The sequence below is a fragment of the Pyrus communis genome, chromosome 8, assembly GCF_041283825.1.
Source record: "Pyrus communis isolate YQ-2024b chromosome 8, ASM4128382v1, whole genome shotgun sequence".
NCBI classification, from domain to species: domain Eukaryota; kingdom Viridiplantae; phylum Streptophyta; class Magnoliopsida; order Rosales; family Rosaceae; genus Pyrus; species Pyrus communis.
The window spans coordinates 22,611,996-22,639,982 of NC_142572.1; the positions used below are offsets into that span (position 1 = coordinate 22,611,996).

Genomic DNA, 27,987 nt, shown 5'->3' on the forward strand with positions numbered 1-27,987 from the left:
AATCTATAGTCACTTAATACTACGGTCCAGTGATATTTCTCTTCACTGGTAAGTGAGAGGTCTTAAGTTTCATTATCACAAAAGGCGAATTTGAACCACATTATTGCTAGCTCATTGTGAGGCTTAGCCCACTCTCTCATCCCTTAGTGTAGATAATATAGTGTATCTATTTTGCAATTAATGTATCTCAATGCAATTATTTTTAAGTATAAGCAGTACTTATTTATAGGATATTTAATAAATTTATTTAAATCCACTTAGGTTTTCGTGTAGACGCTAAGTTCCCGACCACTGTTCAACAAACCTAACATATTTTAGAATTTGATTTTGTATCGCATGATTCATTTAATATATTGTCACTTTAACGTCTCTATTTTCTTTTTCTTAAAACAATGTCATTCATGCTAAATAAACATTAATTCTTCCTAGCCACTTGAAAATACAAAGCAGAATATCATCATTCATAGTGGTTTGGTCTAGGTAAGGGCTTTTAATGCTTCTGTTTAGGTATTCTACTTCCCGCCAAATAGCTCGCACTCAATCGGGATAGCCCACGTGTCGAGCCCTGAAGACAGAGGAAAGTAGCCGTTAAGATACGACGTCTCCCGCCAGGGCATAGGCGTCTGTATCGGAGAAAGAGATGCAGAGGCGTCAGGACCCACGGAAGTGTCGGACCCGTGCCCTTAATCAGATTCTTTGTGAGCATATGAGGATTTTCCAATTATATTCATTCATCGTACATCGTGTGATTAGAAATTATTGTAAATTTTTTTATTTAAAATTGAATATAAATAATATATGACAAAAACTGACCATACGATATACAATGAACGGATGTGATTGAAGGATCCGAGTAGGATCCTCTCTCGTACCTGACTGGTCCAAAGAGCCTTTGATGTGAACCAACACTGAAAATTTCCTTCAATTTTTTTATTTTATTTCTTAACTTTTTTGTCACTTTATTTAGAATGAATTCACTATTATCGTGGTACTCTCCGCTCAAGAAATGTAAGGAAATTCTCTTAAAAATGAGACTTTCCATGGTATATTTGTCCTCTCATGTTTTTGTTACAATGTTTTATAATGTTGGCACATAAATTAACTTTAAACTGTGAGGTAGCAAAGAGTTCATGAAAAGTCTCATTTTGAGAGAATCATTGTAACATTTCTCTTTTCCGCTATCATACCATTTAACATAATAATATATTGTCATTTGACAAAAAGAAAAAAAAAATTACGCAATAGTAATTCATAATTAATTGAAATGAAACACTACACGGTGAGTTAAATGAGAAGTATTCTCATCTCTAATTCACCTTGTGTTGCCTGCTTTGAATACGCAATAAACATCTAATTGGCTAATAGCGCCGTCTATAATATCTTAGCGGGCGACACCACTAATGATATGTATCTTGTTTGCAAGAGAGAATTTCTCCTGATTGATACATGGCAAAGCAATAATAGGACTGGCACACAGGAAGTTGCATGGTTGTTCTGGATCCCACAAACTGCATCAGACTGATGCACCACTTATGGGTAATAAGAACAAGAGCAGAGATGATAAAAGAAAGGTTGCAGAGTACATGAAAAAGTTAAAAATGATAAAGTGAAAAAGATTAGGGTGCTAAAACTCATGATGATTTGTTTTTAGTGATGGTGACTCTCTCCGGATCTCATATTTCAGAACTCGCGATCGAACGATCTAAATTGTTGAATTTAAATGTTGCTATCTTTTTTGGTATTTTCTCTATAGCTCATTTCACGCATAATCTCTTTCTTCTGAGGATAAGATATTTCTCTTTTAAACAATTCGAATTATTTGGTCTGCCAACTTTGGAGTGTGAGGTTCGAAAATGATCTAACCTCTTTTGACGATGGGCCTGAAAGCTAACAGAGTCGACAAACACATTTAATCGGGTCATGAAAACGAACAGTCTATCAATAAACGAACAAACTATTCATTGTATTCAATTGCATGACATGTCGTTCTCACTTCCATTGTCATTGCATACATTTCATAACTCGCTCGGCCCACGTACAGAGGCTACCAATACGACCCTTCATTACGAGGGAAACTTCCATGCATCGCTTGTTGTATACTCTTTTTTCTATATCTGCCGTTGTTTATACAAACAGATAAACCACAGAAGAAATTTGAATTAATATTTGTTTACTCGAGAAATGTTAAGGGAATTATTTCAAAGTATGACTCTCTGTCATCTCACAGTTTAACATCAATTCTCGTACCAACATTATAAAATATTGTGCCAAAAATATAAGTTGACAGACAGTTTATGAAAAATCTCATTTGGTTGTGCTTTGAAAATTTTACATACTGAGAGTCGAAAGGTGCCAAAATAGAGTTGTACTCATTTGGTTGTGAGATTGCATGACCATCCCTACTCAAGTTTCTCTGCTCATTCACACAGAAAATATCATGATTCCCAATACACAATACAAGGTCAGTGCCTACTAAATCCAGCAAAACATGTGCAATGTTTTGTGTTGACAAAACATTGGCAATGTTTGTATTGACAAAACATGTGCAATGTTTGTATTGACAAAACATGGAGGTAAAGTAAATCAGCCCTAATTTTGTTTTATACAGGAATATATGCATACAATGTAAGAAAGATACACTTCAAATTTAAAAAATTTGGGATTCGTTTAAAAATGCTTTTAAAATAACTGAAAAGCGTTGGAAGAAGTAATAGCGTTTTTTCAGGATCCACTTGAATTTTTACTAAGGACTGGTTTCAGAAAAATTTCATTAAAAGCGTTTTTAGTCATTTTAAAGACATTTCCAAACAAGCCCTTGATCTGTCCACGGTGGATTTAATATATTTGTATTTATAATTTATTGTTGCACCTAGTGTCAATAATCCGTTGTAGTCTAGTTGGTCAGGATATTCAGCTCTCACCCGAAAGACCCGGGTTCAAGTCCCGGCAACGGAACTCTATTTTTTTTCATTATTTTTGCTTTTAGGTTTTTAATTTCACATGGGCTTATGCCAAAGGCCCAAATTCTTACACCACCAATCCCCTACTTCTTTGGTTTCGTTTTTCCGGGTTACTACTTGTTCCTTCCTGCTTTCTCTACTCGAAGGATAGGAGGGATCCTTGATAAATACTTGCCAGAATTCACAAGCAATTTCCAGATTCCAGTGCCACTGCAGCTGTTGCATTTCAACAGGTCGTCTGCGGAGATCGAACTAAAGTTATCGGCGTTTAAAACGTTCATAGATCTTGCTGGTAACGAGCTCACGTCCGACGACTTCGGAATGGTCCTTTCCCTGCTGTTCTTCAGCTGTTCTTCTGGTCCTGATCCTGGGATATGGGCTACCACTGCAATTCCAGGGTTGTTGGGTATGCAAACAACTACATTGTCAATGGGTGTTTGAATGACTCCTCGACCTCGAGTACATGGCTTGTCCGCATCTTATCGAAGGTTGCTCAAATAAACAATCTGGACGTTAACGTTGATCGGGCATTGATCGTGTATGTATTCTAGGGTTGATACCATCGATTATCTTGTGGAAGATTACATTCCGAAGGTTTTGAGCGTCCTATGATCATGGCTGCCATGATTCTCTGTAAGCAATTTTCGGAATGGTTTGTTTAAAAGGAAAACTAATGAAAATGGCTGCCTGGACTTGAACCTCTGCGCAAGTCTCGTAATTGCAACTTCTTGCGGCCAAGTTGTTTTTGCTGCCTATCTCCTTCCTCATATCCCTCGTCATCTCCTTACAAAGGGAGGAACTCGAATTCTCAGTGCTGCTGGTGTAACCTTCCACTCTATCGGGAGAGTGTCAATGCAGCGAGCGGCTGTTTTGTGTCGCAAAGGCTGAGAGGGGCAGCTCTTGTATATTTTGACAAAAACTTCTAACAACATATATATCAACAGTGCCTGTTTTGATGATAACTGCAACTGAGCAGGTAGCTTATTATTTCTTGTGTGAATTCCTTCCCGTTCCCCTACTATATGCCTCCCATCGTCAGTCTAAGGAAAATGATCTCCGCATACCTGTTTTCTCTCCGATACTCTTTTAATTCATTCAATTTCAATTTAAAAACTAGAAAAAAAGGGAGACTGCGGGGTATAAAAGAGCGCGGACATCATTTTCCCGAGCCAAATGTTATGTGAGTGAATTAGAAGCAAAAAAGGGTGAAGGCCATGGCCTCAGAAAGTGAGATATGAGGCGTGAGCGTTCCGGCCCTATCTACGCTTTCATTTCATGGTCCTGCTTGATGGAGAAATTTTTAATTATGACGGGATTATAGGTGATACATCACGTGTTTTTATGTAAGTAGTGAAAAATTTTATTTTTTAAGTTATTAACTTTTTTGACACACATATCTCACTATTTATATAATGATACGTGATGTACCATCCCGTATGACTGTTATACTGAAAAATCTCTAATCCGATGAACCTAGCAAGCAGCTACCTGGTTAATAGAAAAATGAAACTTTAACGAAAAACTTTTGGTACTGTTTATATTAACGAAAAATCACATTGTTACACTAAAAAGTCAATCATGATACTATTCACTTTACATTTTATTTTTTCCTTATCGTTAAAACTTAAAATTTTCAAATCATTTTCAATAGTTTTGTTTATAAGAAAACCCACTTGGTTTAGGGACCACGTGCTGGTACCAACGTAAAAATAAAGAGACCACGTGCTGGTCAACAATTTCCTAATAAAATCCGACGTGCAAGCAAAGGCCCAGAGAATCTGATTAGGGGACCACGTGCCTGGCGAACGTTCAATCTTAACGGCTACTTTCCTATCTCTACAGTTGCGCCACGTGCTCCACCCCAATTGAGTGTTAGTTATTTGGCGGGAACATAGGGGGGCAACTTACACGGGATGATACGTCGCTTCGGTGAGTCCCCTCGCCTGCCAATCATTCCATACCAATAATACACTTCGTGTAAAGTATACGTTGTATTTAACATCACATAACGTCACAATAACATTATTATCTGTGCTACGTAAATTATTCTCATATTTCAAATAAAATTTTTATCCCCGTTTGGAATCCAAGGAATTTAGATTTTAAATTTATAAATTTTAGTTTATTTAACGGTGATAAATGAAATTGTGAATAAAAACACTTCATTTTAAATCTATTCATTTAAAAATTCAAATCTGACTATCTGGATCTAAGCTCAATAAAAATAAAAATAAAAGGATTTCTACCCTTTTAATCTCTCTACCCTTCCATGCCTCCTTATTTAAACGATCACAGTTAAACCACGTCAACATTTTATATTGATTTTTTATAAGATAATAAGACAAAAAGTAATGTGTGAAAGGAGGAGATGGAAAAGAATGAGAATAAAAGAGTAGAGAACCCTCCTTAAAAAAAAAAAAAAAAAAGTTGCAGTAATGACATTTGGATCGTATTTCTGGCACCCTGATCAAAGTTAATTGAGCAAAAGTAGGAATATAACCAATAGTAGAAAATGAATCAATCAACTGCTGCAATGAAGATAATGGTCTTTTTTTCTTTTTTTTTCTTGGTTAAAAGCTGAAATTGAAAATTAGGCTGGCGAAGGCAGAGAGGTCGGATCAGCTGACGACGGGATGTCGGGTCCGACTCTGCAACCTTCAAGCATGAACACAATGTCGGCAATGGATGGTCGATCAAGCGGATCAGGAGCCGTGCAAAGAAGCCCCACTTTCACTCCCAGCAAGAACTCTTCCCAGTCTGACGATTCCGGGTCTAGTTCGAGCAGCCCGGGCTCGAGCAGCTCGGAAACTTGACCGTTCTGAAGTTGCTTCTTCACCCACTTCACAATGTCTTCGTCTTGAGTAAACGTCATCGGATTCCTCCCAGTCAGTATCTCCATCAATACAATCCCAAAACTATACACATCGGCTTCTTTCGTTGCTTGCCCTGTTAATGCAGCTTCGGGGGACACATAGCCTAAGGAGCCGATCGTGGTTGAAGACGAGGAAGCTTTTGCTGGTGTGACTATGGTTACCCGGTCTAGACCAAATTCGGATAAATGGGCTTCGAAATCAGCATCAAAAAGAACGTTCTGTGGCTTCACATCGCCGTGTACCATTGAGGCAGAGTGCAGGTAGGCTAATCCACGAGCAATGCCGAGTGCTATGAGGTGCCTCATTGGCCAATTTAGTACATGCCCGTCTTGGTGAGAGGCCTCTTGTAGAAGAGCACTTAAGTTTCCATTGGGCATGTAATCGTACACAAGGAGCCTCACGTCCGGAGGACCGGCATAATAGCCTCGTAAAACTGTCAGGTTTCGATGCTTCACCTTGCCAAGATCTTCAGCTTCTTTGCGGAAGCTGCCTTCATCAAGAAAACCATCGGGAAGGCGTCGAACTGCGAGCACCATTCCATCTTGAAACGTGGCCTTGAATACCAGTCCATATCTTCCCCTGCTTAACACATTTTCCTCATCGAATTGTCTCGTTGCTTCCAATGCCTCTGCATACGTGATCTTGCTATTGAACATCACTAGTTTTGGCCCTCCATCGCCACTTCCCCGGCTGCTTTTATCCCCTGAGCTTGTTCGAGGGCTAGTTCGTTTCTTCTGCCCCCCAATTACCGTTTCTCTAAGTTTTGTCCGCCATCGCAGTAGGCTGTAGATATAGCCACAACAACACAACGCCAGAAGAAAAGCTCCTCCCACAGCCACCGCAATCAATAAAGTCAACCTGTTTCTTTTTCTCCTTCTCACATCTGCACATTCTCTATCCAATGGTTTCCCACATAAATCTCCATTCCTTGCAAACACAGAAGGATCGTTGAACTGAGAACCCAGTGGCTTCGGAATCTCTCCAGCAAGGTTGTTGTTTGATAAGTTAAGGTATTTCAAGTGAGGGATGATGAGCGAAAGATCTTCCGGGATGGCGCCACTCAAATTGTTAGAGGAAAGATCCAACACTGTGAGGTTCAATAACTTAGGCAATGAGTGTGGTATTTGACCTGAAAGGCGATTCCCACTTAACAACAGAGAATTCAAAGAAGAGCAATTGGAAATCTCCTTTGGGATTTCACCTGTCAACTTATTATGACCTAGATTGAGCTCTTTCAAATTGGATAGGCGAGAGATATCGCCTGGAATTTTGCCACCTAACTGATTAGAACGAAGCTCAAGCACCCGAAGATTCAAACTATCTCCAAGCTCTTGTGGGATTGTACCCGAAATGCGATTTCCAGACAATGATAGAACAACTAATGAGTTGAGAAATCCATAAGTTGTAGGAATATCACCAGTAAAAGCATTGTAAGATAGGTTAAGATAGTTCAAACTAATCAAACTACTAAAACCTTGAGGGACATCTCCTGATAAGTGATTTTCCTGCACAGCAACCAGTTGTAAATTTGGCAACCCGAAAATCTGAACCGGCAACTCCCCCGAAAGCTTCTGTTTACTCAAATCAAGTGTTTCAAGCTTCATCAAACCGCCAATGCTCGCAGGAACACTCCCCGAAAACCCACAATTGCTCAAATTCAAAACCTGCAAGCTCTTCAACTCTCCAACATTAATAATTTCACCAGAAAACTTGTTATTACTCAGATTCAAACTAGTCAAGTTGCTTAGCTGCATCATTAGCTCATCAGGAACTTTCCCGGTCAGATTATTGTTGCTCAAATCCAAAGATTCGAGCCACGATAGCGCTCCTAAACTCGCCGGAATGGGACCGGAGAATAAATTCCCACCCAAAGACAACACCTTCAAGCTCCTCATTCCTGCTAAAAAAAGTGGAACTTGACCTGCAAACCTATTTCCTTCAACATCAAGGACCTGCAACAAGCTACATTTCACGATCTCACCAGGAATTTCACCGGACAGCGAGTTATTTGCCACCCGAAACTCCTCCAACCGGAGAAGATTGCCAATCTCCGGCGGCAATTGACCCGACAACAAGTTTCCAGAAAGATCTAGAACTCTCATAATTGTTGTCACGTTTATCAACCAAGATGGGAAGGAGCCACTTATCTGATTGGATTTTAAGCCCAAAACTCCCAATGCACTCGAACATTTTGAGATATCTGGCGGCTCAGCGATGCTTGTGAGCGCATTGAATCCGAGCTCCACAATCCTCAACGACGAGTCGTTGTTTGCAGTACTGCACAACAACGACGTGGGGACCGCCCCTGACAGCTCGTTCCGCGACAGCGACACCACCTGAAGCTTTGGCATCGCTCCTATCGTCGTCGGAATCAGACCTCTTAGCGCATTGTCATCGGCGCTCAAATGTACGAGTGAGGAGCAGTTGGAAATCGCTGAAGGCAGAGTACGGTGCAGCTGGTTCGAGTCCAACCACAGATACTCAAGATTCTTGAGACCTCCGATAGTCGCCGGCACTCCGCCGGAGAACCGATTGAACGAGAGATTGATAAGCTGGAGGCTTGAATCGGCGGAGAAGTTCTTCGGAATCTCACCAGAGAATGTGTTCGACGAAAGGTCGAGGTAACGGAGGCTCACCGGAACGTCGCCGGAGATTTTTCCAGAGAGGAAATTGTGAGCGACATTGAGGATTTGGAGGTTGGTGAGGTTGAAAATCGCCGGTGGAAGAGTTCCGGTGAGCGAGTTGCCGTGCAGGTAAACAGCCCGCAAGAGAGCGCATTGGGAGAGAGAAGGAGGTATGGCGCCGTTGAAGTTGTTGCTGTAGAGGCTGAGCTTGCGGAGTTCGCGGAGGCTGGCGAGGTGGTCAGTAATTCGGCCGCCAAGGTGGAGACGAGGCAGGCGGAGCTCCCGCACTCGGTCGTTGTAACAGACGACGCCGCGCCAGTCGCACGGGGCCGACGGCGTGGACGTATCCCAGCCGTCGAGAGCGCCAAGAGGGTCGTGGAGGTTACGCTTAAACGCCGTTAACGCTTGGATCTCAGAGAGTGCCGTTTCCGCACTCGGCCGTTGATCCGCCGTTAAGGTGGCGGGGAAGTAAATTGTTGGAATAGCAATTGTTATGAGGAAGAGGAAGGTGGGCGTCGCCATGGGAGAGGTCAGAGGGAGGACTGGAAAGCAGAATGTGCTGGGTTTATAGATTAGTTACGCTGCTGGGATTGCGGTGGTGGAGGGAGGAGGTGGATCGAGAGGCTGCCATTGTTGCAGATGAGAAGGAGAAGAAGATCTGCTCAGAGGAAAGGGAAAGCGGAGAGAAAGAGGGAGAGAGTTAGGGTTCCAAGTGAGCAGCTGAAGAGTGATACTGAGGACTGAAGTGGCAGCGGTGGTGTTTTACTGTGTGGGCAGATGTATGGTAAGTTCACAACCAGTCAAATGGACAGATGCCACGTGTAAAAGGAACGTACTTGGCTCGCTATTGGGGTCAAAGATCGGATCTCTTTGGGGTAGTCTTTCGTACTTGTGGACGACAATTTTGACAAAAAAAAGGGAAAAGCAAGTCTCACCTTTTTACTTATTTGTTTATTTATTTTCAATTTTTAGTTGAAAAATAAAAAACAAAATGAAATAAAGTGGAAAAAGGGAAGAGAGGATTCTCGTTGGATTCTTTTATGAGAATCTCGAGAATCTTTTAATTATATTCGTTTAATGTGTATTGTATGATTAGTTTTCGTCAGTTACGGTTTATATTCAATTTTAAGTAAAAAAAATTACAATGATTTCAGACTGTACAATATACGATGAACACATATAATTTGAAGATTCTTGAAATTCTCACAAAGAAAATCCGTCGTGGATCCTCACTCAATAAAGAAAATGAGAGTAATAATTGGAGCGGTCCCCCTCAAAATGTCAATGATGTTGTCCATGGCGACAGTTGGAAAAAGGGCGGGGAAGATGCGCGGGAGAAAAGGCCGAAAGCGTTACTTTCTTAAGGAAATAATTTCACACATACACTCAACCGAAAGATCGTTGTGACAGCATTCCAACTCAATCGAACACTGCCTTTTGTGTAAACTTACGACATGGTAGTTTTTAAAAGAAAATTAAGGAAAAGATCAAAAAAGTTAAAAATAATAAATAAAGATGTAATGAATAGTAACAAGAAAAGATAAAAATATGATTTTTCGTTAAAAGTGAACAGTACCGGAAGTATTTCGTTAAAACTCCCTAGTTTTTAAGGGTAATAATTTACGTTCTCTCTTTGTACTAACTTAGCATATATCTGATATGTGTTATTTTTTTTTTTATCAAAAGATAAGAAAGCACCCTTTCTCCCAAAGTTACGCGGCCATTTTGCCAAAGTCCTTCAACATGGTTCTCTCAAGCGTCCTAGAATACTCTACTTGTTCACCTCTGTTGGTTTGGGGCACGGTTAGTTCACCGAGAAAATCGCCCTCCCAATCCCAAGTTTTTTCCTGAAAGTTTCAACCTTGTTGACCATAACAACAGTTGTGACTATAAACAGGCTCACGACTATAGTAGGGTGGTACGCCCTGTTCTCTCACAACCCACTCCTCCTTTTGTTTCTACTTCTAATCACATGATTGAATAAATCAACTAAGAAATAAGATAAAAACAAACAGCGCATTGTGAAAGTCATTTTTCGCTCTTAAATCGTTTTGGAATGCGGGGGCAGTTGCTTTCCGGTTAGAGGTAAGTTGGAACACGTCCACAGGTGCTTATGGCCTATAACTCGCTCAAACCTGCACTGAATCGGGCAGTGACCGAGGTGGTTATGAGAACTCACTTAAATATATGTCCACCGTAATTGTGAGCAGCAGAACAACAACAATAACAAAGCCTTCTCCAACAAAATGGGGTCCTCTGCATAAATTTTAAAATGCCACTCTGCTCGGTTTTGCGCCGAGAGCAGCAGAATACAGGTTTAAAAATTGGTGGTAAAAGTACACTAGAAGTAGGAAATTTCTGCATACAGAGAGTATCAACGATACACTTACAGGAATTTGAAGATTCATCCGTGAAAGTAATGACTAGTAAGACTGTACAGAAAAAATGAAAGGTAAACGACTAAATACACTTTTCAGTTTTCAGGCAGGTGTCAAACCTTCAGGAAAGGATTCAACGGCAGGGTCCGGCGAAAGAAATCTACGGCAAGCATAAAAAACAGCCGAATGGAAACGATCGGGTTGGTCTATGAATACAAAGTGCCCAGCCTGCAAATTTTTATCAGGAAGAACTTTATTCATCGAGATCAAATTCAACTAATAACAATAACTTCATGGATAAATAGAAGGGAGAGAAACATACATCTGGAATCCTAATGATCTCGCACGGGACTTTCATCTTTTTGCCAGCTTCTTGAGCCCCTTGGTAGTTCATCCAGTCTTGATAACCATAAATAAAAGTAGTCGGCACTTTCCACTCTGATGCACTGTACATAAAAGAGGAGGACTACATGTAAAAGATTTGCTCAAAGCAAGTTTATTACAACGAACTTCCAACTCTTCTGTGATAATGAATAAAGAGATTAGTAGCATCAGACCTGTGTATAAGGGGACTCCTAGCAAACGCACCGAAAGAAAATATATACTTTAAGCACAGCTCCCCGCTAGCTTTGGCTGCTAAAGTATGGTACACATAATCTGCAATTGAACAAAAGAAACCATCAAGATCGTACAAGGTAGGACATGTGTGTTCTGTGCACAAACAAATTGATCTTAAATTACCTGTTAGAAGTCGGGATTCCTCTTCAGTTAGTGTGGTCCCTGTTGAATAAGAACCAAACCTTGCAGTTGTGTAACTTCGAACAAGATTTGGACCCAAAGGCCCTAGCCCTCTGCAAAAATAAGGTAAACATGTACAAACATAAGATCTAAGGAAAGCATAATATGAACCACCTGTTTCTCTCTTTCTTCTCTAATCCACCATTAATCTTCGGAAGGAATGGATTTCAATGTGCCACAATGGCTCAAAATGTGCGTGGTATGAATGAGAAAAAAGTACTTCGTGTCCAAACTGACAATTTGAACAAAAGCAACACACGACTTGAAAAATGATTTAGAAAACAAAAGAAATACGTGGGCATGCCTCTGTGCTTCTTCTGGGCCATTCCTCTCAGGAAAAGGGTGAGAGAGAAGGGAAAGCATGGGAAATCAGTATGGGTGGAGGTGGGAAGCTGAAGTTGTTTCAAATAAATGCAAAAGGATAATATTTCCAATGAATTAGTTTTAGAGGTTCATAGCACACGTGTAATAGTTGCAACCTGCATCTGTAGAGTGTACAACTACCAGATCAGAAACCTAAATAAATGATTGAAATGGATAAATGTACCATGCACGATATGATTTTGCAAATTGTATCAACATTTGTATAGGTAAAAGAAAAAAAAAAAGACTTATCTACCTGACTAACTTCTGAGGAGTAAAATTAGACTCCCACAAATGGTTAAAAATTGCTCCTTTCCACGTTGCTTTGAATTGGTTAAGCCTCTCATATGATGTATCCGTCTCCGATGAAAACCCAGCAGACCCCACTAAAATCAAATGCTTAACGTGCTCTGGATGCTATCACATGAATAAAGATTACAATCATGAATACAGAAACTGCCACCCTTATTCCAAGATTCAACTAAACATATGGGATATCAAATACCTTCAGAGCGTACTTCGATGCAACATACCCACCAAATGAATGCCCAAGTAATATAAAGTTGCTGAGGTTTTTGGCTTTTCGCCATTCCTCAAAGGAATCAATGAACCATGCCTCAGTCTCTGCATTACCAGTTGCAAGTTAATTACTCTGGAAAAATTACATTGCCCATACTTACAGATTAATGTGAAACAAACTTTTTACCACCGTCAAAGTTAAAATGCGCGGAACAAAGAAAATTACCTTCAGTGCTTTTGCATGTAAAATCAGGCCTGCTTGATCCGCCCCAACTGTAAATAAGATTAAACCAAGGATTTGAGCACAAAATGTCTCACAGAAATACACCCCAAAAAGCACCATCTAACATGGAAGTACAAAAGGTTAAAAATGACTCGCATCAAACATGAAAGGAAGTTGTGTGTATTTCTAATGTTTTCGAAATCAGATGGAAAAGAAACCAAAGTGCGCAGTAGAGCAACTATGGAGAGCACCAAAATAAAAGCCTGCGAATTCAGAGCTAGAAAAATTTGTATCTCAACAAAGCCCATAGTAGATATTTACGAAATAATTTGAGTTCCGGAGCACCAGACACAAAAATAGAAGAGAAAAGGGTTCTTTTCTCCTTGAGATAACCAAGACTAAATATCTGGTACAAAAACCAACTACTTAAACCTCAATTAGACTACTTAGAATTGTAACATTTATGTTCCCTCATTGCAGTGGCATATATGTAAAAGTTTTAACATCACAATTGGAAACGAACGCATATCATATTATCTTCAACGTAGTTAAGGTCGGTTGCACGGCATGGAATAACTTGAAGTATGTCAAAATTGATAACTTTCAAAAGGGGTTAAAAAGAAAGCAAACAAAGATGAAATTCAATGATCAACGTTAAGAATCTGCTCACCCTATTTGATCAATGGCAATGACCCTGAACCGACTGGCAAGGGCATCGAAATTTCTAAAGAAGAAACCTTGAGAAGCACCGTATCCGTGAATCATAACAATCGTAGGAGAATTCTCTTTGCTGTCAAATGTAACCGTGTTGATTTGCCTTTCTTCATTGCTTTCGGATCGAAACCACCGGACTTTGGAGCCCGGCGGTCCAGAGCCTATATTCACCCGTTCTTGAACATAAGGAGTCCTGCAAAATTCAAGCAATCCAATAAATTTTGCCAGAATTCAACCTTTTCCACCGTTCAGTAAATTGAAGAAATTGAAAAGTTCGGGTTTGATCCCACAAAATTGACAAGAAATTTGAGAAATCGGCCAACTTCAACTCCAAATTAAGGTTCTTATTACGATTGAAATTCAGAAAAAATCCAAAAAATTAGAACTTTCACAACGGCACAAACTAACAAAATCCCCGGTTTCCATTTAAGTACTTTCTCAACAAATTCATACAACTCTGCAATCAAACAAACTGGAGAGAGAGAGAGAGAGTGAGAGAGAGAGAGAGGTGGATTACTTGACAAGAGAAAGGAGGCGCTTCTCGGCGGCGATGATCTTATCCGTGGAGGTGGGGATCCAACGGAGGACAGAAGGCCACAAGGATCTGGATTTGGGATTAGCCGCAGCAGCAACAGCAACGGATTCGTAGGCCGCAGCAACGGTGGCAGGGGAGGTTCCTACGTCGCCGGACCTGCTGATTTCGTCGGCCATTCTCGACGAAATTCCACGCAGGTTCATACGCTTTCAACACAAAAATGGAAGCTTTGATTTTTGGCTGCGATTAATAACCGACAATTATTTATATATACGCCGATTCCTTGCCAGTGTTCCGCGCTTTTTTAGCTCCGACGGAAGGCGACTACTAGGGACACGTGTTAAATTCCCGATCTGTCGTCAGCATTGACGGTGATTCGAGTAAATAAATACGTTGGCGATTACGTAAATTTCGACCTTGTGGGGCCCACGCGAAACAGGAACTTAATCAACAAGCAACTTCGTCGCCAAACAACCATCCAAGCTTTCCAAGTTCAAACACGATTTCTTTTTTTTATTGTAGAGCCAAATCAGCACATTAGTCGAAATATAACGGAATGACGGTATTGAAGTGCGGAACTTATATTTAAGGATTACATTGATTAGTTTTTAATTTTAGAGGCAAACTTGATAGGGTAAGTCAATTTTGACGACTGTTTGAGACAAAAACTCAATTTTAAATGAAAAGATTATTCTTACTCAAGAGACATCGAAATGATTTTATTTAAAATCTTTTATTAAACATGGACGTTCAATGATTTGTTTTTTAAAAGATACAATAGTAGATTTCATTTCATAAAAAAGAGTAATACATCATACATTTTTTGAATCAATGCCTTAGACATTCTTCTACAAGCAAAGTCAATAATAACACTTGGAGGAGAACCATTCCATCCACAGCTTTGAGACAAAGACAACCCAATCCATGCAAGACGATGAGCAACATAATTTGCATTGCGGCGAGTATGGGTAACAGTAGCTTCGGTGATTAAATGGAGTAGTGCTTTGATGTCCTCCACAATTTACCCAACAGTTGACAAATTGAGAGTGGAATTTCCCCAAAGGCTCCACAATCTGAAATGAATCAGTCTCAAGAAATAAATTTTGAAAACCCCTATTGACAGCCAAATAACGATATTTATGGCCAAATAACCATTCAAAGCCGAACTATAATTCAAGGTGTATGTGAAAGCAAAAATGTGAAAATTTATCTACAAAAAGATTTAGATATGAAAGATACTTATCTGTTATAATCCTTTGCAATTTACGGATATTATAAAGTGTAAGTTTATATAATGAGTAAAACCGTAAGCATATTGACTTATCCAATCCAATCCAGTTTTGAGAAACCAAGAACTTGTTTAGTCTCTACTACAGAACAGAAGTTAATTTACACACTAAAATAGTAGGATTGTTAAAGAAATGTTTCCATATACCTAATCATTTCTAATCGGCTTTTTATTCAAAATAATGCCCTTAATTAGCGTAACTCTCTGTTTCATCCTTGATAATATAAATCGATAAAAATGATCCTTGAATTTATTCAATATAAATCATTTTGGTCCATTCGTAAAAAATCTTTTAATATCTTCGTTAAATTGTCATGTGAAAGACCACATGATCGCCTTTTTAAAAGTATTTTTGTCAAACCAACCCTTCCACTTAATTGCGCAATGATAAAATGATTTACGACGGACAAACTCTAGGAGCACTTCTATCGATTTTCATTGTCAAATCAAAGTGATGAATTATATCCATCTCAAGGACCATTTTAATTGAAAAGCCTTTCTAATCACCCCAAAATGAAATCTATTTACCTCTACTTTCACTATTCTTTGAATATAATTAATTATTCAATTCAATCCTTGAGACCAAACAACGCCCAAATGAGCCCTAAGGTCAACCAAAACACTTGTGTTGGATTCCTCAAATTATTTCACCTTCATAAACCAAACTCAAAATACTTAACGGACCGTTCCGGTAAGTCGGCATTGCAACACATAACTAACGGCCAACACATCCACAACTAAAATAAGAACGAACGTACTAAACACAATGATACAGGCTATATAAATCTTGAACAAATCGACCTGGTAGAACACATCAATCACACCATACAAGAATCTGCACTGCACCAGCGAAACAAAACTTACAACTTTAACCTACAGTAAAGTAGTTCTCGATGAATAGCAGCAACCGCAAACGCTGCCTGGCACACCTTCTAGTCAGCTCTTGACTGCCCCGATCGGGAAGAGAGAATGATACCAACAATCAGACCGTACAGAGCAAGCGCTTCGGCGAAAATGAGAATGAGGATCATCCCAACGAAAAGCTTTGGCTGTTGTGCATTGGCTCTGCATAACACAAAAATGAAATTAGAGAAAACTCTCAATCGGACGGCAACACGACACCAAATACGAGTAACCACACACTGCCCGACAACTAGAATGAAGAGCATAATATTTTTAGATCATTAGGGAAAATAAAAACACCGACGATTATAGGTTCTATACAAAAACACTTAAAAGAGCTCTAACTGATTCTTAGCTGCGATATTCCTTTGATGGCCATCTTCCATTGGAAAGTCAGCACAGTATTATTTAAAAGTATCGGGTTTGAGCCACTTAGTACTACGGTCTGGTGGTATTCCTCTTTACTTGGAAGTGAGATGTCTTAGGTTCGAATCTCGTGAATGGCGAATTCATTACCAAATTAGGTTGTCCATTGTGTGGTTTAGCCGAACCCCGCTCCCCTTAGTGTAAAAATATCGATGTATTCAAAAAAAAAAAAAGTATAGGGTTTGAATTTTTTTCTCATATGCAATGTTAAGAATCCCTTATATATCAAAGCCCATAATAAATCACCACACATGTCACAAAACAATTTGCTATTGCCAAGAAGTAAGAGCTGAAAAAAACAAGCACAAGACGCCGCAGAAAGCTCGGTTCTTAAACAATCAAATCGATGTTCACTCTCTCAGTATCTAGTTAGAAACAATAATTACACCAAGAAAACTTGATTCTTAAACAATCCAATCGATGTTGTATTGCAATTTATACAATCAGTTTCAGATTAAAATCGCAAAATGAGTACAAAAAAAAATCTTAAATCAAAATTGAAGCAGTGTAAAATCGAGACTGAAAATGCGAAAACGCCGAAAGCAAACGAGAGATATTACCTAACACCGGCATCACCAACAATGCCGATAGCCATACCGGCAGAGAGACCAGCAAGGCCACAAGCTAGACCAGAGGAAAGATGAGCATAGCCATCGAAAAGGTAATAGGGTTTGGCCTTGGGGTTGATACCGGTACTGATGATGACGGCGATGATAAGTCCGTAAATACCCAACACTCCCGCCATAACCACCGGCACGATCGACTTCATCACCAGCTCCGGCCTCATCACACCCATCGACGCCACTCCTACTCCGCTCTTCGCCGTCCCGTACGCAGCTCCCATGCCTGCAAAACACACAAAACCCGATCAAAATCCCTACATCCGCACCGACCAAACCCTAGGTGGTTAGATCTGGACCGAATCGGAACGTACAGGAGAAAACGAGGGCCGCGGCGGCGCCGAGGAACCCGAAGAACGGTGCCGTTTCATCGCCGCTGAAGGTTGAAGAAGACATTCTGCTCGATCAACGGACAGATATTCTTTGATCGGATCTGGCTTCTGATGGATTTGGTTTCCTTCTCTTCTCCTTGAATGCCTTTAAGCGTGTGTGTTTCGACTTTCGATCTCAGCCTCCAACAGTACGAGTATGTTATTACGTTTATACCCCCAGGATTTAGAGGAGTCACGAGCTGACGAGATGTGCGTGTACAATACTTTGGGCCCTCAGTTATACTCGCAATTATAGTAATTTAAAATAAAATATTGTTTTTTACATAACGACGCAGATTCAAATTTCGTTGGTAACTAATTTAACGATTAATCTAACAAAATTTATTTTGATTCACTCAAAAATAGAATATCATCTTATTAAAAAAACAAAATGGCTTATGCACCTTATGCAAACCCCTTTTCATCTTCTGCTTTTGCAAAACCCCTCTTAATTATGATCATTGACTCTGTCTCTGATTTGTTTAATCCAATTATTAGAAGAAAAAAAAAGGTTTTTTAGTTAAAATGGTTCCTGAAATTACGTAACTCCTCCCTTTAACACCTGAAATTTAAAATCGATAGAAGTCATCTCTGAGATTATCCACCATCAGTCATTTTGGTCATTCTATTAAAAATCTATTAAATTGAGAGTACTTTTGTCAAATCAACCCCTCCACTTGAAATGGTAGTTTCTTCAATTTGACAGTGATTTTTCACAAAATGATCAAAATAATCGACAATGGACAATCTCAGAAACCACTTCTGGTGATTTTAAATCTCAGAAATCAAAGTGAGAAATTATGCCAAACTTAGAGATTATTATGGCTAAAAAGCCAAAAAGAAAAACGTGCAGGAGGAAGAAAAACGGTGCGTAAATCATTTGTCCTTTCACAAGGGTGGAACCAGCATAAGAAACTGAATACAGCATGCAAAACGGTCCGTTAAACTCCTATGGAGGGATAAAATTCCCTGCAACGTAACAGCAAGTACCGAGTACATTGGAATTTTGGCCATTTCTTTAGTTTGCCAAATGTTCTACAGTTGCCTGTTTACCTAACAGTACTGAAACATCACATAAGCAATTAAAAGACAGTAACAACGACAAAATTTCAAATGTTCGGCATCATTTGAACCTCATCCCAGTAATTTAGGAAAAGAGAATGGTTAAATCTGATATCTTCCACTACTTGGTAATGCTAATCACTCAAATGGAATGCATACCGTTACCAACTTTCGAATGAAGTAGGGTTGATGTCATTCAAGAAAAAGTTCATGCCAATTGTCAAGGCTGTATAAAACAAAACGTATGGAGGCGGTACTGCCCTATAAGATGTTAGGAATCACAACTAAGCGAAACTCAATCCAAATGTCGGGCAAAAGTACACGTAATATGTTAAAACAAACACATGTATTAGCCTAATCCATCTCATGTCATGGAATCTGCCAACAGTTTGGCATATTGAACATCAATCAGGCAAGGGTTGATCAATCTTCAAAACATATTAGAATCAACAAATGCGGAGATAGAGAGGCTAGAGTGCATACCTCTCGCTTCTTCTCAACAGCCAAAGATATCTTTCCCGGCCTAGCAACAATCAAATAGAGGTGTAATCAGAGACTAAAAACACTAGAAGCGAAAGCAAAGGCAATTTCAATATGATGGATAAAACCTGGCATTTCATCACGCAATCGAACCATAATTGAAGCTAAAACTGAATACAATTTCTGTATGCATAGTTTTAGATGTATAACAGAACATCTACTACAAAATATACCTGAGCTTATTTTCTGGATTTCAATGCAATACGGCTATTACACGTATGCTTTGACATGAATCACTAATTTGGAAGCTGGAACAAGAAGTTGAAATTATTGGAGCACATCATACATGAAAAAGCCTCCCCACACAAGGCACAATCAAAGAGGAAAAAAGTTCAGAAAGCTGATATTTCATCCATTGGAGTCTGCCAATAGAGAAATATGCAACTCCGTTCAATTTAATGGAGAGCAAATATAAAGTTAGTGGTTTCTGTATAACCAAAAGAGTAACCATATCAGATTAAAGTACGTTGGCCACCATGGAAAAATGTTCTGTATTCTTGTTGACTAACACAATCCTACTCTGTACACATAGGAAATAATGATAAAAAGAAAAAAGTCAGGAATTAGTTTCTCCTCGTCGAGGATCCCTGAATGAAAAATAGGATATGACAAGCCAACTTCTTCGTGCAATCTGCTATCATCTCCATACCAAGTTGATGCATGTAATTGAAATGGACAAAGCAACCTGCTTTGAGAGAATTCATTATACTTCCATTTGCATCCAAAATGGTTGTCCCTGTTGCACTGACCAAACATAATTGCATTTCACGATGCCCGGTTCAACAGGCAACAAACATGCCCTTTCTTCCATTGCTCCTTCTAAATCACTGAAATGCTTGTAGGCAGTTTCATTCAGAAGATCCGATTTGATTCTATCTGTGAGCCACCACTTCCAAGCGTACGCTTTAAATTCATCCAGGAACAACAGAATTCTGCATGTACTGTACGGAAGTCCATGCACAAACACAGGCCAATCAACCCAAGGGACCATCAAGATTTCATTGTGGGCTTCGCTGCCATGTGCCTCTCAATCAATGTATCCACAAATGCACGGATCTGCAGTTTTTAAAGCATTGAAGAGAAACTTGGTAAGAAGAAACTAATGTCACTCCATCATATGTTAATGAAAAAACTTCTGTTCATTCCCGGGCGAAATTTTTGTACATGCTATCCTGTACTTAATGAAAAAACTTCTGTTCATTCCCTGGCGAAATTGATGTACAGTAACAAAAAGTTCAGGATAGCATCAAGTTGCCAACAATATTTTATTTTTGCTCATTCAAGTGAAGAAAGCCAATCTTTGTTGGAAAATAGTTCAAATCTCAGCCAGGAAATCACTTTGACAGCTTAAAAAAACTCATTAAAGCAAGCATGGAAAGACATATATGACATTTTATAACAAACACAATGGAAGAATACCTTGTTCCTGCGCTTGAAATCAAGAAACTCATAAACAGCCATGGCTTTTTCTGAGTCTGTGGCCAGCTCCATGACCTGAAAATTGAATTCCCAAAAAATTTAAGACTAAAGAAAAACAAAGGAATGGGAATAGTTGCAAAACTGAGTTCAACAAAATCAAAACATTTTTTTACTGGAAAGCATGGTATATTTTCTGTTTAGTATGACAGGAAGGATATATGAAAAATTACTAACCTTGGTAGCACTTTTCTTCATGATTGACTTGTATCCCTCTCTATCTATTTTTTTAGCTTTATAAAGGGGCATAAGCAATGAAGCCACATAATCGACAACAGCCTGCTTGATATTATCTGCTCCTCGATGATGACTTTTTAATGACTCCTTGTTCATGGTAACTTGGGAAACAGAGCTCTCATTTACAGGTCCTTCATTCTTCCAGCTGTGTTTTCTCGAAGTCGTATTTGAATCTTCCTCGTCATTTATATACGGTGCTGAATGGAAAAAATCAGGGTCTGCTGCAGCTGCTTGAGATTGCCACATCTCAATGGCATGATAATCCTTTATCCCGGCACTACCAGCTGTATCAACCCATGCTCTTGTATAAATACTGCTGTCGACAGCAGCACTCTCTCCTGAGTGCTCTCTGAAATTCGTTTGACTAGCAGTCTCATTTGGATTGCTCCGCTGGGAGAGGTTATCGACTGACATTCTTGAACTATCAATATTGACGCAAGCAGCAGAGAAATCAACAGACCAATCCCTAACTTTGCAGTTCCTGGAGTCTATTTCTGATACACAATCTTGTCTACCCAAAACACCACCAGACCCCTTCCTCCTAAAATCGTACTCATCCATTTGAGGGTACTGCTCCCGTCGAGCAAATTTATGAAATGAGGGAATCTTGGGAAGCTGAAGCAGTGTACTGCTCTTGGCTTCTGAAGATGCATATGCCTACAATGAACAACAACAACTAAATTCTTGTGGAACAAAATGGCACAAATAGGAAGGGGAGAGGCATTACTATTCACACTAAATTGAGTAGAGTAACGAGAGAAACAAACCTCAGCAGCTGCAAGTGCTGCTGCACGGGCTGCTTCAGCAGCAGCAATGGCAGCTCTCTCTGCTTCTGTCACAGAAACGTCAATCTCCTTTAGCTCAGAATGTGGCCTGTCTGTTGAACCACGAAACCTTGATGAATTGATCTCCGATTTTGAGGAATTTTCTGTTTCACCCTTAATAGATTTGCCGTTCACTTTCTTACCATTTGCATTCAAAGGCAAATGGCTTGCAGTGGATGCTGAATCCTGTAAGCTTCCTTTGTGCTCCAAACCACAATGAAATGTATGTAGAGGTGGCTTACTAGAAGATGGATCTCTAATTGTTTTTCTCTTCCATGCATCTGCAGCAGTTGCTTGCCTAGACAACTTCAATGCACCATTGGAAGCTTTTTCCTTGCGAAAAACTTCAAGCCACACATTAACCAGCTGACTTGCTATGGCACGTATATCACGGCTCGTATGTACACAAACTTTTTCTCTTACAGTCTTCCCAATGCCTGCACCAGAAAACAGAGAGATCAACTAATTTTAAAGAAACACATTCTAATGATACACATTAATGCACATAGGAATGCCAGTAGATAAAGATCGAGAAATAAGAAGACAATACCAGACAAGCGCACAGCCAGTAGGTCTGTTGAAACAAGCACAAGGAGCCGAACACAATGCCGCAAGAGTTGAGTCCCAGCCTTCCCCATCGAGTCCTGTTGTAGTAAGAAAATTTATAGTCACAAAAAGAAAAGAAAAATATTCTAAGAAAGCAAACATTGGATGCTATCAACAAAAAAAAAAATGTGCGTGTGAACATATTGTGAATTCATATTGATTGAATGATAGATAAATATAATGCAGAATTACCAGTATCCACGAGTTGAGAATAGTCAGCCCTTCTTTGGTGCCAGCAAAGGACTTCAAGGTTTCAACGGGAAGATTTAATAACTCTTTGGCCAGATGCAACCTTCCTTTAGTGGTCTTTGCATTAAAGAACATGTCCTGGAGTAGGGCCTCTTTGTTCTTGTAAGGGACATATGAAAGTTCAACTGCATCAAGTCTCCTTGTCATGTCTCTAACTTCATCCCTTTCAGAATCTGATTGTCTCTGAATACCCGCAATTGCCTCTGCTTCTGCTGTGTAATCATTTCCAGTAGTCAGTATGTCAATTATACGCACTGCCTCCCGAAGGCCACTCATCATTGCGCCACCAACAGTGTCAGGATGCTCCTTGCAGGTAGCTTCACCAGCAAAAAATAGGCAGCTCTCAACAGGTCTCCCTAGTATATCATAATCTTCCCCCGAAGCTCCAACAGCAACATATGAGTAGGCACCATAGCTGAAAGGATCCCTACCCCAATCTGTCACAACTGATGCAACAGGATCAGGTACTGAAGCCTCTCCAAACAATTTACGAAGTACCACTAAAGCATGGTTAACATGTTCAGAAGCGCTCATCTTTTGCCCATCTATAGCTGCCTTACCAACCACTAAAGCTATAAGAACAGGAGCCCCAACGGTTTTCTTGACATTCCAGAACATAAAGCACTGGCCCCTCAGGTCTGTTTCCTCAGCAGTTGCTCCAAAGTAATCCACAGAGTCATCCCAAAAGACATCCTGAAATTCCAAAACTACTTTATTAAGAACTCCAAAACCAAGCCGCAGGATGGAAGAATGTTTCCAGTGGGGTAACGGTGGGGAAAATTTGATGGTTTCTGATTTTAAGCACCCAAGAGGCACCGTAATCAAAACTGCATCTCCTGAAAAATCGCTGCCATTAGATGTGGAAACCTTGACCTTGTTACACTGGTTATTATTCAATCCTGCATCCTTGGTGCCATATGAAACATCAGTTACTACATGATTCAAGTGAATTTGAAGTCCTTCTCCAAGAGACTCAATAACAGTGCTGTAACCCCCTTTAATCATGCAGTGAGCTCCTCCAAAGCCACCATAAACATCATCCTGGTTCCAGTTGGGGAGAGATACCTCCTTCAGCAGAGTAGCACAACCATATTCCAAATTGGCAAAATGCCAATCCATGACCCTCCTCTCAAGAGGGCTCAAAAGCTCTTGCTTTTGACAACTTTCTTCAGCTCTATCAATACTTTTTTTGGCATCAGCGAAACCATCCATTAAACCATGCAGTTCTTTTTCTTCAATACTAGTCCCTGTTTTTTCCATACGACGCCTCTTGAGGGCATATTCCAAACCTTCCTCGAGGGACATTCTCGTCTGTTCTCCCTCCCGTGCAACAAGCAATACCATGTCATCAAGAAGGCTGTTGAACTCTGCTTCCAATGCTTCATCCAGATCTGCAGGAACCTTTTCACCTGTTGCAACGTCATAAAGAGGGCAATCACTGTTTAAGACAGTCAACTCTAGGCCCAGCTGAGCACAAACCAAAGAGGAGGGGTCTGGTCGTCTTTCAGTTGCCCAATCAGCCTCAACACCAGTTATAATGCTCGCACCAAGATCCACAGGAACTGATAGAGATGACCTGTCTGTATAAACACGGCCCCCTATCCTACTCCTAGCTTCCAATATAGTGACTAAAAAGCCCTGACGTTGCAAGTGGCGTGCAGCAGTTAATCCAGCAGGACCAGCACCTATGACAATGATTTTCTTTTTGACTTCCAGACCACATTGCAGATTATTATTTCTCACTGCATGATCTTGTGATGCACACTGAGTACTATGTGATACATTCTTTAACTCTGGAGTTACAAGAGGGACACCTCCATCACCCAATGTCTCACCAATTGGATCACTACTTGAAGCATCCTTATTGTCCAATTTACTTTGTAACCTTGCATCAACACTAGTGTTTTCCGGGTGATCCGCCTTGCACTCAGCATGGTTTGTTGCATTGGATAATTCCAATGCCACTGTAGTAACAAGCCCATTGTCTTTTGAGACTCCCTGCGTCGAGTTGTCGTTTTTAATTATGACACCACTCCTCGCATCAATTTTAGTTTTAGAACTCTTAACCTGGCCAATGATAAAGGAAACTCCATCCTCTGAATCAGCAACAGATACCCCAGAAATTTCCTCAAAATTTTTTTCTCTCAAAATTTTATAGTCATGCTTGGAACCAGGTTCTGCTTTATCCTTCTCAAGAGCAATTCCAATATTTATATAGCCCTGTCCAAGTTTTGATGCATTGGAATAAATGAGACAAGTTAATACTGCAATCCTTCCTAAGGAAATGTGAGAATGAAAAGACACTAGGAAAAGAGGAAGAAGACCGATCAATATTGGACTGGCACATAGAAAAATCTCTAAATGCTTTATAAACTTACACTGAGATCAAGGAATGCATAAATATCCTTAATTAGGGAAGCACGAGGTGAATCATCCACACAGGAAGTATCTGTTACCCCACAATCAGTGAGAGGCAAAATTCGACTAACATCTTTATTCCACAGAGCAAGGATCTGGTTCCTGTATTGCAATATCATCAAACATTGGACAAAACCACTTAAAGAAGAAAGAAAAAAAAATCTAAACCAAATGCCAATCATACAAACATAAATAGACCATCAATTTTACTAATGTCAACTTAAGTAAAGCGGCATCAAAATTTAAAAAGAAAACTCAAACCGTTAAGGTCAAACAGAACTTAGCATTAGAAGGATGCAACAGAAAACCAAAACCTTTGAAAAATTAGAAACAATTGTCAAGTAAAAAGGATAAAGTAACAGCTACAATTAGTATCAAGTACAAAATGCTGAAAGATGCAATTCGTACAAGAAACCCTATTATTTTACATGCAGGTTTCAGATTAATAACTAACCTGCATTCCAAATAGTCCTGAACCCCACCTCTGCGCTTCAAAATCTCCTTGAATTTGATCTTCTCAACAGGACCAACTGCGTGAGCTTTAAGACCAGCTGACACTGCTGCAGCCTCACCACTTTCAGACTCTGTACCGATACTTGAAGAGGAATCAAACTTCACTCTCGTTCTAAATGAATTGTCACCATCCGAACCTTGATCATTTATCAATACCTCCCAATCAGCATCCCCCTCATAAGCCATGTCTCCATGCCTACGCTTTCTAGCATTGCGCCCCACACGTTGGATAGCTGATAGCTTAGTGCTTTTGTTTTCAACATCTGGTAGAGATACTGTGTCTTCTGGGCAACTCTCATTTTCATCAGCCTCTTCACAAGTGATAAGATGATCATGAATTGGAACATCATTTTTCTCCTGCAAAGGACCAGAAGCAAGGCCATGACTCTTAGTGCGAGAAATTAGACCATTACAATTACTGTTAGTGTCTTCCATCCCCACTGTGTTTGAGGCAAAGTTGGACAACTGATGTTGAGTACGCTGGGAAAAGTTTGGACATCTGTCAGAATCAAGCTCATCCTCAATCTTCACATGGCATGTCAAGGAGTTCTGTTGTAGATGTAACGAGGACACCAAATGTTTGTCCTCCAACTTATTTTCACATGACTTGTCCAGAAGATCATGATTATAATGAGGCAGCATAAATCCTTTCCCAGCTGGAGAAGAGGTTTCACAGTCTGCGGCTAAGGTGCATCTACCCAAAACATCCTTGGACCGAATGGAACCTCCTATAGAGCAGTGCTTCAATCCATCCTCAAAAGTTCGCGTTTGCTGAGTCAAATGTTTGCTGTCTTCATCATTAACTTCATCTGAGCTGCATGGTCCCTCTTGAAAATTTGAACCAGAAGGATCCACTATCGCTTCATTCTTAATCAATTTGGAATCAAATCCTGAATGCGAGTAGGCAGGAGCTCGATCTTCTGAAACGACTTTGTAAGGCCTTTTATGCTTTTTATCATTGAATGTCTCTTGATTCTCCCTATGGAGGTTAGAGGCTTGACATAATCTTAATCTGTAATCAAAACTTTGACTTTCATCTGCCTTACACTGATCAGAGGCTGAATCCAATGAATTTGAATCAGATAAAGGCATGGTGTTTCGTGCAACACCATCCACACTAGGGTTCAACCCTTCCTCCAAAACCTTAGAACCACTCTTCTCTTTAGGACTTGAAGAGGCACGAGAATTCATTACCAAACCAGATTGTGACTTCCAGGAAAATGCTGGTAATGAATCTCCCGGATGATGATCCAAAGAGCTATTAGAACCTTCCCCAAATCTCAGAGACCTAGAAATCTTGGGTCTCTTTCCCTTTCCATTCCCACTGAGCTTGTTTTCTACCCCTATATCGATAGTCACATCAGATCCATCATCACCCATGACAGGGCCTTTCTCTAAAACTCCTGACATCGCTTTTGCATCTAATCCCCTGTCATCCCCATGCCCATTAGAGGACTGATCCAAACACTGTACACCATCCAAATCAAAACTCCTTCCCCTCATAGTTCCAGTCCCAGAATCTTTCTTAGGGCCCTTCAACTTCTTCCTCAAACTTGCCAAGGTATCATCCAGCCCCCCCAAATACTCTTCTTCGTCCTCAACCTTGTTGCCCCTTTCGCCACCACCCTCTGACCGTGGCTTAACCTTCTTAGGGTTTCTCTGCCTCTTTAACTTCAACAGTGACCCAATTGGCTCGTCATCATCAGAATCAACCATATTCGACTCCAGAAATTTCGATCTTTTCTTAAAGCCGGACTTCTTGTCCTCCACATCCATTTTGTCAAACATATCTTTCTACAAAAACAGAGTCTTTCGTAACCCTAATCCAGCTTCAGTGCCCAAATCAGGGAAACCAATCATCACCTTCCACTTCTCTATTGTCAAAAAATTAAAGCTCATGATTCACATGCACCTCGCCTTAAAGCAATTCAGCCACAATTATCAAAAATTGAAGCCACGCCTAGAAATCCCAACACCCATCAAATCGCAGACAATCACAAACTTTAACAATTCAAAATTTTGCAAAATTCAAATCCTCGATAAGCTTCTGCCAAGGATTAAGCTCCTCTATACCTTCTGCCAATGGCCTCCCTCTACTCTAAGTCCTCAATCGATAAAATCTACCATTGAAAAAATACAGAGATAAAAAAAAAAAAAAAGAATTATAAAATATAAAATCTACCTAGGTTTTTCAACCAGTTACTAAGCCCTAATGAGAGGAGAAGAGAGGGCTGGGTGGAGGTCAGACCTGTGTGCGGCGGAGCACCACCGCGATGGCGTTAATGGATTCGTCAAAGGGAGTGAAGTGCGCACGTTAGCGTCGCGTTGGAAAATTGGGAAGTTCGGCTGTATAAAATAAAGTGCGCCGCGGGAGAATTAAACGGGCTGACGTAAAAAGAAAAGGAAAATTAAAAGAGGAACGTATTGAGTAGGGATTTTTGGCCCCACACGATTTGTAGAGACTGTG

General features: G+C 40.1%; 4 protein-coding genes and 1 non-coding gene across 7 annotated transcripts; 1 reads left to right on the forward strand and 4 right to left on the reverse strand.

Annotated features, from left to right (window-relative positions):
• Positions 1-2,882: 2,882 nt before the first annotated feature.
• TRNAE-CUC (transfer RNA glutamic acid (anticodon CUC)) lies at positions 2,883-2,955 on the forward strand. The gene has a single exon. It is a non-coding gene; the product is annotated as a tRNA-Glu (tRNA).
• A 2,457-nt stretch (positions 2,956-5,412) lies between these two features.
• Positions 5,413-10,406, reverse strand: LOC137718681 (uncharacterized). The gene has a single exon (XM_068458229.2). It carries the CDS (start codon positions 8,977-8,979, stop codon positions 5,551-5,553), a length of 3,429 nt encoding a protein of 1,142 aa, XP_068314330.2. The 5' UTR covers positions 8,980-10,406; the 3' UTR covers positions 5,413-5,550.
• A 285-nt stretch (positions 10,407-10,691) lies between these two features.
• Positions 10,692-14,345, reverse strand: LOC137717779 (1-acylglycerol-3-phosphate O-acyltransferase). The gene is made up of 9 exons (XM_068457265.2): positions 13,970-14,345; positions 13,409-13,645; positions 12,742-12,788; positions 12,502-12,620; positions 12,253-12,413; positions 11,577-11,686; positions 11,393-11,492; positions 11,158-11,281; positions 10,692-11,063 (listed from the first exon to the last, which is right to left on the reverse strand). Exons 1-9 carry the CDS (start codon positions 14,188-14,190, stop codon positions 10,938-10,940), a joined length of 1,245 nt encoding a protein of 414 aa, XP_068313366.2. The 5' UTR covers positions 14,191-14,345; the 3' UTR covers positions 10,692-10,937.
• A 1,563-nt stretch (positions 14,346-15,908) lies between these two features.
• LOC137717528 (V-type proton ATPase 16 kDa proteolipid subunit) lies at positions 15,909-20,253 on the reverse strand. Of its 2 annotated transcripts, XM_068456920.2 has the most exons (5): positions 19,371-20,253; positions 19,141-19,180; positions 17,539-17,795; positions 17,165-17,450; positions 15,909-16,340 (listed from the first exon to the last, which is right to left on the reverse strand). In XM_068456920.2, exons 3-5 carry the CDS (start codon positions 17,618-17,620, stop codon positions 16,208-16,210), a joined length of 501 nt encoding a protein of 166 aa, XP_068313021.1. In that variant the 5' UTR covers positions 17,621-17,795; positions 19,141-19,180; positions 19,371-20,253; the 3' UTR covers positions 15,909-16,207. The 2 variants fall into 2 exon arrangements, with proteins under 2 accessions (XP_068313021.1, XP_088555048.1); XM_088698922.1 differs by having other exon boundaries at positions 17,539-19,180; positions 19,371-19,825.
• Positions 19,610-27,908, reverse strand: LOC137717527 (lysine-specific histone demethylase 1 homolog 3). 2 transcript variants are annotated; one of them, XM_068456918.2, is made up of 9 exons: positions 27,769-27,908; positions 25,462-27,640; positions 24,968-25,109; positions 22,533-24,809; positions 22,285-22,378; positions 21,678-22,171; positions 20,851-21,567; positions 20,617-20,691; positions 19,610-20,253 (listed from the first exon to the last, which is right to left on the reverse strand). In XM_068456918.2, exons 2-9 carry the CDS (start codon positions 27,306-27,308, stop codon positions 20,188-20,190), a joined length of 5,712 nt encoding a protein of 1,903 aa, XP_068313019.2. In that variant the 5' UTR covers positions 27,309-27,640; positions 27,769-27,908; the 3' UTR covers positions 19,610-20,187. The 2 variants fall into 2 exon arrangements, with proteins under 2 accessions (XP_068313019.2, XP_088555046.1); XM_088698920.1 differs by having other exon boundaries at positions 25,462-27,889.
• Between the last annotated feature and the right edge of the window lie 79 nt (positions 27,909-27,987).

Excerpts from the sequence above, each read along its gene's own strand:
- LOC137717779 (XM_068457265.2), bottom strand. The coding sequence starts at position 14,190 with ATGAACCTGCGTGGAATTTCGTCGAGAATGGCCGACGAAATCAGCAGG. Across the intron at positions 12,621-12,741 it reads TACATGCAAAAGCACTGAAG|AGACTGAGGCATGGTTCATT; the intron begins GTAATTTTCTTT and ends CTGGTAATGCAG. Across the intron at positions 12,414-12,501 it reads CATCGAAGTACGCTCTGAAG|CATCCAGAGCACGTTAAGCA; the intron begins GTATTTGATATC and ends TTCATGTGATAG.
- LOC137718681 (XM_068458229.2), bottom strand. The coding sequence starts at position 8,979 with ATGGCGACGCCCACCTTCCTCTTCCTCATAACAATTGCTATTCCAACA.
- LOC137717527 (XM_068456918.2), bottom strand. The coding sequence starts at position 27,308 with ATGTTTGACAAAATGGATGTGGAGGACAAGAAGTCCGGCTTTAAGAAA. Across the intron at positions 25,110-25,461 it reads CAGGACTATTTGGAATGCAG|GAACCAGATCCTTGCTCTGT; the intron begins GTTAGTTATTAA and ends ATTGCAATACAG. Across the intron at positions 20,692-20,850 it reads TGAAGAAAAGTGCTACCAAG|GTCATGGAGCTGGCCACAGA; the intron begins GTTAGTAATTTT and ends TTCAATTTTCAG.
- LOC137717528 (XM_068456920.2), bottom strand. The coding sequence starts at position 17,620 with ATGTCTTCTTCAACCTTCAGCGGCGATGAAACGGCACCGTTCTTCGGG. Across the intron at positions 17,451-17,538 it reads CGCGGCCCTCGTTTTCTCCT|GCATGGGAGCTGCGTACGGG; the intron begins GTACGTTCCGAT and ends TGTGTTTTGCAG. Across the intron at positions 16,341-17,164 it reads GTTGGTGATGCCGGTGTTAG|AGCCAATGCACAACAGCCAA; the intron begins GTAATATCTCTC and ends TGTGTTATGCAG.